Here is an 11,775-nt window from a genome sequence, read left to right as displayed (position 1 = left end):
CCACGCTCTTGAAATTACAAACTCTCTGAGTTATATAATTGTTATTAATGATACTCATCTGTGTGAAGACACTTATCAAGTCAATGAGTTCTCAATAATTACCAACAATGACTTAACAAGGTTGGATGAAATTGAATTTTAGACGCAGCTCAATGAGTTGTGCAATTCTTCGAACAGGCCTGCGGCCTGCTAATGTGGTCCTTGGGGGCTACATGGTTGGTGACCCCTGTGTTAGAGCATCTTGAGCAGCAGTCATGCCGCTGCAGAAATTAGAGCCGTTTTGTTTGTAGTTTGTTTGTTTGTTTGTTTGTTTGTTTGTTTGTTTAAATTACAAAATCGAACAAAAATACTTTTAAAAAGAAAAAACTTGTTCAGTTCATCCTTTTTTTTCTAATGTGGGATACAATTTTCCTTAGGTGTTGCATGACAAAGGATTTTTATTTTAAAATGACTTTATGAACATTACTTATAGTGCATCATGAACCTTTTTGTGAAATTTCATTGAAACTCTCGTCCCATGAAGGTTTTGGGAGGGGGGTTACAATATCATTCTGCACAGTTTGCCAACAAGTTTACTGAAACATAGTATTAATACATTTTCAGAATTGTTTTACTTGACTGACCTCATGTAAATACTATATGGTTTCTTTCGCCATGGCAGGGCTAGTAATGACTTTGCTTAATAGAGAAAACAAGCAAAAAATAAATTAAACAACTACGATGCTTTTGTTTGGTTTGTGCACTGATTGATTTCACAATAATACAAAGAATGTCTAATGATGTTGAAAAAAACGAACACATTCTGCTTTTTACTGAAACAGAATGTTCTATATTCAGTCATGTGAGACGTGTCTACTGAGCGGTTTCTCAGGATAGTTCTTCTCCTGCCACACGCGTGTTTAGATTATAAAACTTGACATTCAACAGGAAACCCGCAACACGACACTGGGGTCAGTGTTCTTGGCCTCGGCTTTGCGTCTCTCTTTCAGAAGAAACACTTTTAAAATAGCCCGTAAGAGGCCTGATGTGTCTCTGACATGCTGACAGTGGAGCTGTAAAATGAGTGAGTGAAGAATGGCGGAGGGCTGGGTGAGCACTCCCCTCCTCCCAGGAATCCTCGTGCAGTGTGGCTCCTCTTTTGTTGCGCCCCACCACGCCTCCTGGCTTCGCCTTGGCAACATTTTTTATTGCTGGCAGACAAATAAATACAGCAGTGGCTCTTAAAGTCAAGTAAGCTGTGCACAGTAACAGTCAATGGCAACAAGGTGGCCCTGCTTCAAGTATAAAAAGGCGGTGCACAGGACCAGACAGTGCATTTGTAGTGAAGGTCTGAAAAGCGAAGGGCAAGTGTAAAAAAAAAAAAAAAAAAAGGCCGGCTGTCAGATCGGATTGTGGATCTGGGTTGTATGCAGGAAAAAGATGGAGCAAGCAGAGCCAGTGGGAGCAGGGCAGAGCGAGGACCGCCTCCTGTGCACTTTGACTGAAGCCATACGCGAGCTAGAAGCTGTCAGTCTCCTCCAAAGTCCCTGCGGCAGAGGAGCGGATGGGAGGAGACGTTTGGGAGAGGAGTCGCATGAGGAGGACGACAAAGTCGATGCTGCCGCTGGAGCTGAGAGGAGGTGCATGCAAAAAGTCCTGGTGGTGCTGAAGGAGCTGAGCATTTCTCACACAGTGAGAGTGGCAGCGTCGAGGGATGCGCTCAGAGACTGTGCCCACGTGTTGGCAAACCGACCACCAGGGGGCAGCAAGCATCAACATCAACTGACAAACGGTACTGAAGCTTTTCTGACAACAACAAACTCTTTGTCTTTAAAATGGTTAAAAATTAGTACATTTTAGGGTCAGGGTCATTGGTAAATGTTGGCATTTTTAAGCTCGGAACATATTATTAACACATTATCTGTATTTTTCTTCTGTTTCAGGTTTAGAAAATAAAGGTTTCCCTTGTTCAGACTTATTCAGTAATGCTTTTATTAGTATACACGCAGACATTCAGCACATTACTGATAAACTGGGTGCAATAATAAGCAAACTGGATGCAGAATTCCTTAAATTACAAGCAGAGGGAGCTGCAACAGAACCTGAGGAGGAAAAAGAAGTAAAAGCCATGGAGGAGCTCACCAACGAAGACAGTCACCAGGACACCGCAGTTGCTCTCACAGATGATTCTGGGCAGAAGATGGATGTTGAAGATGGAGATGATGGACATAATGCAAAGCCATTTACTGATGCTCTGAAGGAGTCAGACCTCACATCCCGCAGCTCTGATTGCAATGACCTGGAATTAGCGCAGAGCAGAGAAGAAATCAACAATCGGAGTGGTTTTTCACCACATTCAGTGGAGGAGGGAGCTGAAAAAGTCGAAGGCAAACAGGAGAAAAACAGAAAATTGGTCATTGTGGGGTGAGTAGATGAAACTATTGTCTTTGTGTCCAAATAGACTTGGAAAAGAAAGTATGGTTTAAGAACAAACAGTTGTCTTCTCTGCTCTTCTGAGGGTAAAATCCTAAATGATCCTGCTGTGCGGGACCTGATTCCTTGTGCTCTTTTCTCAAGTCCACTGATGCAGGATTAAACCACAGACTTTACCAAAAGATGGACAGAGTTTCAGAAAGGAGGCCGAAGCCTGCATTCCATTTTTCAGCCAGTAGAGAGCGCCAAAATGGTTGCAGACAAAAAAAATGACTTTGGCTGGTCCAAATCACTTATTAAATGATAATACAAATCATTGAATAGGCTCTGATGGTAATTTTGTCCAATTTGGATACATTTCTGGTAGAAACGACTTTAAAGTTGTTGTCATGGCTGCAGTTTGGTAGCCAAGAGACGCCGGCTTACCAGCGGGTGGGCTGGCGCTTCACTCACTCACTCACTCACTCACTCACTCACTCACTCACTCACAGGTACCACAAACATCCATTCATGGAATCTTCTGGTTTCAAAACAAACTGGAAACTCAGATGGTGCTGAGCATGAAGCCAATCTCTTCCTTTCAGAAGAAATTTTTGCAAACCAGTGGGATGTCATCATGATGTCTCCTTCCATCTTTATATGCAGTGAATGGATTAAACCCTCCTGAGATGGTTGTCCAAATATGTGCCTGTTTAAAAAGAAATAAATCCTGGAACGACCTACAGATGTTTCCTCAAGGTTTTAATCTCCTCAGCTTCTGCATCTGCCCAACGATGTCACCAGAAAGAGGGAGAGGAAGGCTGAAAGATGAGATGACAAACAACGCAAATTATTATCCAAAATTAAGAGCAGACACGGTCATATGACTGGAGCCAAGGCCTAAAATTGTAATTTTGCAATTTTGTGTCAGAATGTTCTATAAACCCTCTATATTTGTATAAGATATATGTTTTTATTGACTTCCAGGCTCACTGGCCAGCTGACAGACAGTGGCTTACGTGTGCCAGACGCTTGCTTCCTCAGAGCGCCCCCTGGTGTGGCAGAGGCCATCACCTGCGAGGTGTCGGACACTCTGAGCTGCCTGATGGTGAGCGGAGCAGAGGAGCTGGTCAGCAGAGTGGTCAGGGTCAAAGGTCGGCAAGGGGCAGACCTCCAGCTCCCTGTGGGTGTGGTCGTTCCGTTCTGCGCCCGATACCACGGCTGCTACCGGGACGTGGCCGTGAAGATGTTGGACGAGGAGGGAAGGACCAGCTACATCACACCGCGAACAACAGAGGGCGCCATTGGGGGGCACAGGGTAAGGGTTGGGAATAGTGGGAAAAAAAGCTAGCATTTGCTTTGGTTGAATTTTTGAAAGAGTTAAAGGTCCAGTGTGTCAAATCTTTAAGGAAGCCGGCCTGACAGTGTGCTTCATATTTAGGGCACCTTCAGATTGGCTCATTAAAATACAGAGGCTCCTTAAGAAATGGCAGCTCAAGATGACAGCTAACAAGGAGCAAGACGCTAATTGCTCTATGTATATTCCTATATATAAGAGAACCATTCTAAGGGTAGGAAAACCCAAATTACTTTTATTATACTGCAAGTATGCACTTTTATGGGCAATGTGTTCAGCTTTTACCAATGTAAAAATTATATATCAAGCCAAATTTCACACACTGGACCTTTAAACCACCGTCTTGGAAAGGTTCTGGCTTTGATTGCTTTTTACACTCTTTCCACCACAAGTTACATTGTGAATTTGTGAATCACCACAGACACAATATCTTAGTTTTAGTAAGTAGGGCTTAGCTTTATAAGATAAATTGATTTGTTTTCCCAAACCTGCGCTACAACCACCAGTCATGTGCCCATGATGACAAATTGTACACACTGTCATCCTGCTTCTCAACTTGTCGCTGGTCTCTTCAGTTTGTGATGTCGTGTACATTTGGATTCAGCTGTTTTGTCTCCTCTTGCAGGGCTCTTTTGCGGAGGTGCGGGTTTACTCTCTGGGTGTGTTCGCCGTGGTTTCCTGCCTAAAAAGAGAAAGTTACACAGTTCCCCCTAAAGGCCTGTCACTCAAACTCCCCATGGACCCAAGAGTGTGTCTGAGCTATCTCCCAGGATCCTTTGCAGCTTCAGTGATGGCTCAAACCATGGTACTCGCATTGCAGTGTGATTGCTTGACAGTCAGAGCTAGTTTATCATCCCAGGGTTTTAGAATTTTGGCCAAGAAAAATGTTGTAAAAGAAACATGTGGCAGTAAAGATTTAGACGTTTCACAGGTGTTTGCTGTAGGAAGCGAAGCAGCTGCGGCCGCTTTCAAGTATCAGTCAGTTAGTTGATCTTCTCAAAAAAAAAAAAAAAAAAAAAACCCAGCTGCTCTCTTATGGAAGTGACTGTGTGTGACCAGCTGTTTCGTCTCAGATCCAGCCCATAGATGCTGCTCTTGTGGCTGCTGTCAAGGCCAACAGCGACTGCTATCACTCAGTGGTGTCCACCAGCCCTCTGCTCCACCTCACCCACCCGGCCTCTCAGCCACTGAGGAGACCCCTGACCCTCAACCTCCCCTGTCCACTCAACGCTGACAAGAAGAGGCCTAAAAGGGGGCAAGGGGAGCTGATACAGCAGCCGAACGGGTGCAGAAGCACTGCTCTCCCCGGAGATCGACAGGGAAAACACGGCAGGTGAGCTAAATGATTTTTCTCTCTTAGAGATGAATGCTCATCAATTCACCAAGAGGGCCACAAATGAGAAGGGCTGATCCGTGTTTTTTTTTTTTTTTTTTTTTTTTAAAAAGCTCTTTCAAGCAGGTTTATTATGTACAGTTCCTGATCGCTTGTGAAAAGCAATTTGAAATCACAAGCAAATAGCAAATCGGATCAAATCATATTGCAGCAACTCGATTCAACAGAAGACAACTTGCTTTGAGTGGTGGTAGGCGAGGCATGGTTGTTAGCACCAGACGGCTGATCAATGGGTTCTGCGCTACCATCTCTAGAACTTACAGCGGACGCTCCTGAAAAAGTGGCACTTGTGGAGGGAAAAAGCCACAAATATTATCACAAAATATTTGCAGAATAATATTTGATTTTCTTTCAAAAGCCTTGGCATTGTCAAACAGACACAAACAAATGCCAATTATCTTTATAGTTTACAAGAAAGAAAGAAAGCCCTTGGATGTGTAGCAAGGGGCATTATCTTACTACCTTACTGAAAGATGCAGCTTTGACCTGGATGGTAACGGTGCTGAAAGAAACTGCACTGTGTGAGTGATTCTTAATGTGAAATAGCACAAATACAAGAGGCATCCAAAAGCTTCTTTTCCACCACTGTGCTCCTGTATTGTGCCAGGCTCTAACTCACTTAGTTTGCTTGCTTGCTTGTTTGTTAAAAATGCTTCCTTTCCTGTCAGAGTCCCCCTGGTGAAGTCCAGGGACACGTCTGGCGAGCTGCTGGTCCCTCTGGGCTACAGAGACAAACAATGGAACGTCCTGGAGAACGTCTACGTCAGGAACCTGCAGAACAGCCTCGTGTCCTTTGAGCTGCAGGAGAACTTTGACAAGTGTGTATCAGACATCGCATTCGAGCAATGTGTGTCACAGCGGGAGATTAGCGCTGATAAACAAGTGTTTATCGCCAGTCAGTGACACGGATGGGTCCAAACACAACAGAGACAGATACTATTAGTGCAAGTTCTGATTTGATATGCATTATAACAGGTTTATTAAGTTTCTAAAGTAAAAGCAAAAAGAAAGCACGCTGAAAATTGTCAGGCATATCGACTGCTAAACTGATAAATGGCTGCTTGAGAATTTATTTTAGTCTTTATTCAGTGCAATTCTGTGACTATACAATCTATGAATATGCTCCTGGATGATGCAACCCAGACAGACCACAGCAAAGAGTGCAGCATGAGGAAGAAACATCCAGAGAAAGAGCAGAAGCAGGGCCAGCAAGCAGGGGCTCGGCCTCTTGGGTCCTACATTTGTGGAGGAGGCAGTTCTGATTTGTCCAGTCTGACCAGTTTGCACCAGAAAAATCTAATAAGAAGATAGAAAAAAAACATGTAGCATCGGATTAAAGCTTTTTGAATTGTATTAGCTGTGTTGTGACGCTGCGTCCGTCCTCTGGCTCTCACCCTGTCTCCTCGAGCCAGCGCCTCACAGCTGAAGCTGATCAGCCACAGCATCTGATTGGATGGTTTGTAGCGTTTCAGTTGGCTGCAGTCATTTCCCATAAATAGTGTGACAACAGTCCAGCGGTGAACCAGGATGTAATGGATCCCCTGACTGGACACAAAGCACAAGATGAACTCCGAGTCATCAGTGACGAGCAGGAGCTGGAGCCAGACTCACGTCACTGATGTACCTTCTCACGGAGATGCAGTTAGCTGAGGTCGGCTCCAGGTTTGGCTGGACGTCGGCAGGAAGCCACAGCGCAGCCTGGAGGTCTGGCAGTGGCAGTGGCAGGCTGCTGAAGCTAGATAAGGACGTAAGGGTCAACAACAAGAATAAAATGCAGAAGGCCTTGAATTTGATAATAAGGAATTTCTTATTTTTTGGACGTTTTGAGGCACCTGTCTGTAAAATACAGCTTTTTGATGCTGGGTTTGGATTTGGAGACATTCTACAAGATAAAAAAAAAAAAAAAAAAGACAAACAAAATTAAGCATTTGTGGTCAGTTACGACAATTTAGTCAAATAAATTGCAAAGAAAAAAAACATCTGGAAATTGTCATAAAAAAAAAACTAAAATGACAAAAAAAATCTCAGTGAACAACATCTCCATGGTCCTCTGCATATCTAAGGAGAAGTCTCTTACATGCACCATAATCCACCTGAAGGGGGCAGCAGCTGTTTCGTAGTGTGTGTGTGTGTGTGTGTGTGTGTGTGTGTGTGTGTGTGTGAGTGTGTGTGAGAGTGAGTGTGTGTATTTTAATATTTACCTCTAGATGAATGTTTGTCACAATGTGCGTTTGGAATCTTTGTCCCAAGAGTCTGACAAGCGCGTGTGACAGGCGCCTCAGGTTAGCAGGGTGCGAAAATGTGCAGACGGCCACGTCCACACAGCGCCCCCCAGCTGTGACTGTCATCAGGACACCTCCCACCACCCAGAGGAAGGACAAGACATTGCCCCTAGACACAGCAAGAGAATCAGTTTGGCGCAACTTAATGTTTTTGGTATGATTAGTTTTTTTTTCTTGATTCTTACTTGTGGACAATGAGCTCTGATTGGAGCTTCAACATGAAAACGTTGCTGCGTGTCTGATTCCAGAGAGGCAGGGCTTGGGCAACTGAAGTGTTCTCAGTGGAACTACAGATTTCAACTTACTGTGGTGCGACGAAAAAAGGACAATAAGATATAAAGTTATTCTCAAATTTACCATCTACTAAATCAACAATCCAAACTAAAGTTACTCATTTCACAGAGTCGTTGTGCTCAGCCTGTACAACACATGTCTGCCCTACTTTCTAATATCCTTCATCATATGACTTTTACCACAACTACAAACATGCAAATTATTTTTTTTCCAAGCAATTTGCTGCAATTCTTTATGACAAAGAAGTACTTACAGGTTGTCCATCCACCATTTCTTCTCCTCAGCGATTGGATCTAGTAGGTTCTGGTGCCCTTTGAATGGTGAAGCTTTACGCTTCTGCGTAAGAGTGGTGGAGCGCTACAACCAACGGGATTTAGGGAAGGGTTTCTTTTTTTCTTTTACATAAAGGGTTTAGGTAGGGCGGTATGCATAAAGGGGGGCTAGGAGCTTTAAATTCCAGGCTTTATGTCAGAGCATAACTTCCTGGTTGTAAGTCCTGAGGAAAGTCAGTCAGATATCTACGCTTCACTCTGCGTTAAGTGTGAATCAAATCTACATGTAAATGTATGACTTATAATAAGCTTGAGCAGTCTTTAATAAGGATTGATTCTCCTCACTCCCCTTGTTCGCTAACTCCCCATGTCTTCCTTATCTGAAACAGGCCCCCTGGAGACTAATACTGTACATGAGCAGTAGGTGATGGGAATGCATGATTCCGTCTTTAACTGCATTAAGGCTGCGCTCAGGCTCAGATAACCGGCTCATCTCCTCCATTTATTCAGCAACAAATCTCACATTTCCTCCGTGCAGACTGCTGGTGGTGCGTCTCCTCTCGCCGCTGCAGCCCTGCCAGCTTGCCTCGCTGGCCGGGGCGCTGGAGGAGTCGGCCGGCCGCCACTGGGTCACCGTGCTCCTCCAGCGCAGGCGGGAGACGCCCCACCACGTCCTGGTGGCCGCCCTGCCCAGCAGAGACCTCAGCTGGGAGATGTCCAGGCTACGGTTGCGGGGCTACGACGACCTCACGGAGACGTCGGCTGAGATCAGCATGGGGGAGGGAGAGCAGCTGGTCCTCCGCTTCAGTGGAAACATCACCTCTGCAGGTGGGTTCAGTGGCCAGAACCATCAAGACTCCCATTTTAGGTCAAGTTCACATATGTATTATCAGTGTCTCTATTTAGTCGGACAAATGAGAAAAGTTTGTCCTTTATTTCCTTTTCTTGGTCCCATTTTTTTCAATCGTGTGTGCTAAATCACACAATTTGGGAACTCAGCCCTTTGTGGTGTCACAAGGGGCACTGATATATTACTCAGGATAGGACCAACACTCTCAGCCACAAGTTGGGTCTCCCCACCTGTTTTTAGAGTTTCTAAACAAGTTGAAGGTCCATCAAAGCCTCTGTTTCATGCTTTTGCAGCTGCAAAAGGAGGGTTAATACGCTGTTTTCTGGAAATCTACATTGATGAGATGAGATGAGATAAAAAATGAAGATCATAAAATGGCTTAAAAAAAAAAAAAAAAAAAGGCCAAGGAAGAAACAGAAGGTCCAACTTCATGTCTCCCCACACATCGAAACGTGGTGTCACCATTTGTTTCCCACAGCGGGAGTTCAGGCTGCACCGGCTGAGGCTCAACAACACTGCATCACCTTCCACAGCCAGCTGAGGAGCCACCTGGAGCTGCGGCTGACAGAAGTCGACCCGTTCGGGAACCACAGCTCGCCGCACTACAAGGGCACGGCCGTTTTTTACAGGGCGACCAGAGAGCAGCTGGGAGGCGGTGAGGGGCTCCAGCAGCTGGACGTGAAGCCTCTGGGAGATCCCGTCTGCAAGCTCAATCTGACGCTACCCAAGGTGAGTCGGCCCGGACCTCCGCTTCACCCGGGACCTCCCGTCAGAGGAGAGCACTGATGTTTTCTTTCGTCTTCTTCTTAGAAGGTGCGAAGCGTCAGCCAGCCCACCACAGCTCGGGCGAGTTCATGTGAGGAGCGAGGTGGGGGTCGCGACCTTGCTGTCTTAAGAAATGGTAGTTGGACAAGTTATGTATGAAGTTCTCGAGACTGAACAAATAATGGATTGTTTTCATTAATGGAATCATAGATTATGAAAGAACTGATTTAAGCAAAGGTTGAATACATTTTTTTTTTTTTTTTTTTTAAGAAAAAGGAAACCTGCGATTCAGCCTATTGGAATTTGAAAACTTGAAAACTATCTTTTCGTAACTTTGAAGTGATTTTCATTAAAAATGTTCAAAAAATTTCTATCCAACAATTCTTTTCATGAATTTGGTGTCTTCAGAAAACATAAATTTTCTAAATATAGTTTATATACAAAACCAACATTTACTTCAAATTAAGTCTAAGGTTAAAATCCTTAAATATTCATTTAAAACTGCCCTTCTTTTTATATGTTGTAATATTTAACTCATTTGCTCTGCCATTCATTGTGAGACAGCCTAATAAAAACAAAACAAGAAAGAATCCAGCCAGTGTGACCATTTGCCCTCCACCCAGCAGACTTCCTGTCGGACCCTCTCCTGCTCTGGCTGTCCCAGCAGCTCTCTGAGGAGGAGCTCGCCCTCCTGCTGCTCTCCCTGAGGCTGCGCCGCAGCGCCGCCCAGCTGGTGAAGCTGCGTGGCGGCCACAGCGTGTCCTCCCAGGCCTTCGAGGCTCTGACCATGTGGAGGAGGGGCCAGCCTGCCGCCACGCAGCCGGCCAAGGCCTGTCAGCTGGCCCAGTGCCTGGCCAGCAGCGGCCGCCCGGACCTGGCCAGGGAGCTGCTGCTGAGACAGGCCGCCCAACAGGCTGCACTCACACAAGCCTGAAAATTAGACATTATTATGAAATTCACAGCCGTCCAAGAGCCCGGAATCACCGCTGGGTTGTGGAGATGACTTTTGTCCAGCAGGTGTCAGCATCTGATTGTGAGATTCCTGGGCCTCCAACCAGACTACGGCGCGGGGAAACTTCTTTCTATCCTGTATATGGAGACAGAAACCAGAAGGGTTTGTTTTCTAATTTTACAACAAATTTTTACAGTTTGATTTTTCCTGTCAATATAATAAGGGACAATACGACTCAAATCAATAATGATGATACATTTTGTGAGTGCGACAGACTTTTATGAATATTTAGGAGGAAATATAGTTTAGCTCATTAACTGTGTTTTAATAAGTACCCAAAAATCTGAGGGTGCGACTTTTATATTAAAAATATATATACTTAGAATGAAACTGAAGATGGCTAAAGAAGGTTGTTTGGATTGTATTCAAAGATGGATTTAATGTGATTTTGCCTTTGTGTGGCTGCAGCTTTTTCAGCCACCAATGACAATAAATATTTTGTAGACTTCTCTCATCTATTCCCATTTAACCAGCACACTGAATGTCTGTGATTCAAGTTAAACATATCACATTTTTGTTTTAACTCTAACCCACCCCAAGAAAAAAAAAAAATCTCTCTGCAAATTGTGAAAACCATAAAGCAACAAAGAACTCAAACCGGAAATCTGGGCTGAAATGGAGCTCAAACTGAAAACACTCCCACTGTTTCTGCTTCCGAGGTGAAGAACAGCGCTCTAATGGCTTCCTTCAAGGTGTTTTCCAACCTTTGCAGACTCGTGTGGTGGCCGTGGTGGAAACGGTTGGAAACTCTGGACTGCTTTGTGCGGCCACTCCAGCAACAGCGCCGCGGCAGCTCTGCCTCTTTAAAGACAGCCACCTCTTTCACCTGGCCTCCGGGAGGCTCCGCTCCAGCTGTGTGTCACGCTGAAGCTGCACTGATGGATGCCAGGTGTCCAGGATGTGGGGGTTTGGGGGGGGGTATGGTGGTTGCCGGGGGGCGAGGGGAGGGCGGCACACCGGGTGCCGTGTGGCAGCTGGATTAATGAAGCGTGAAACGGTTACAGTTGGCGCGGACGGATTAAACAAGATGTTCTCCTCTGCACCTGACAAAAACCTCATCCTCGATTCAGCTGCTTCCGCATCTCTTCCCAAGACATCCCACATTGAGTTGCAAGTTCCCCATTATCTCCTTATTTCCACTCTTCCCTTTGTGACACGT

At 45.1% G+C, this 11,775-nt stretch overlaps 1 protein-coding gene across 1 annotated transcript; it reads left to right on the top strand.

Moving 5' to 3' along the window:
* Nucleotides 1–1,975: 1,975 nt before the first annotated feature.
* Nucleotides 1,976–10,805, top strand: dthd1 (death domain containing 1). Its single transcript, XM_076050674.1, has 9 exons — nucleotides 1,976–2,403; nucleotides 3,379–3,709; nucleotides 4,374–4,553; nucleotides 4,822–5,081; nucleotides 5,810–5,959; nucleotides 8,528–8,817; nucleotides 9,318–9,568; nucleotides 9,650–9,740; nucleotides 10,231–10,805. Exons 1-9 carry the CDS (start codon nucleotides 2,108–2,110, stop codon nucleotides 10,536–10,538), a joined length of 2,157 nt encoding a protein of 718 aa, XP_075906789.1. The 5' UTR covers nucleotides 1,976–2,107; the 3' UTR covers nucleotides 10,539–10,805.
* The last annotated feature ends 970 nt before the right edge of the window (nucleotides 10,806–11,775 follow it).

The sequence above is a fragment of the Nelusetta ayraudi genome, unplaced genomic scaffold (assembly GCF_046127955.1).
Source record: "Nelusetta ayraudi isolate G7.1 ecotype Tasmania unplaced genomic scaffold, CSIRO-AGI_Nayr_v1 ptg000128l, whole genome shotgun sequence".
NCBI lineage: Eukaryota > Metazoa > Chordata > Actinopteri > Tetraodontiformes > Monacanthidae > Nelusetta > Nelusetta ayraudi.
This window is presented reverse-complemented; position numbering and strand designations above follow the sequence as displayed.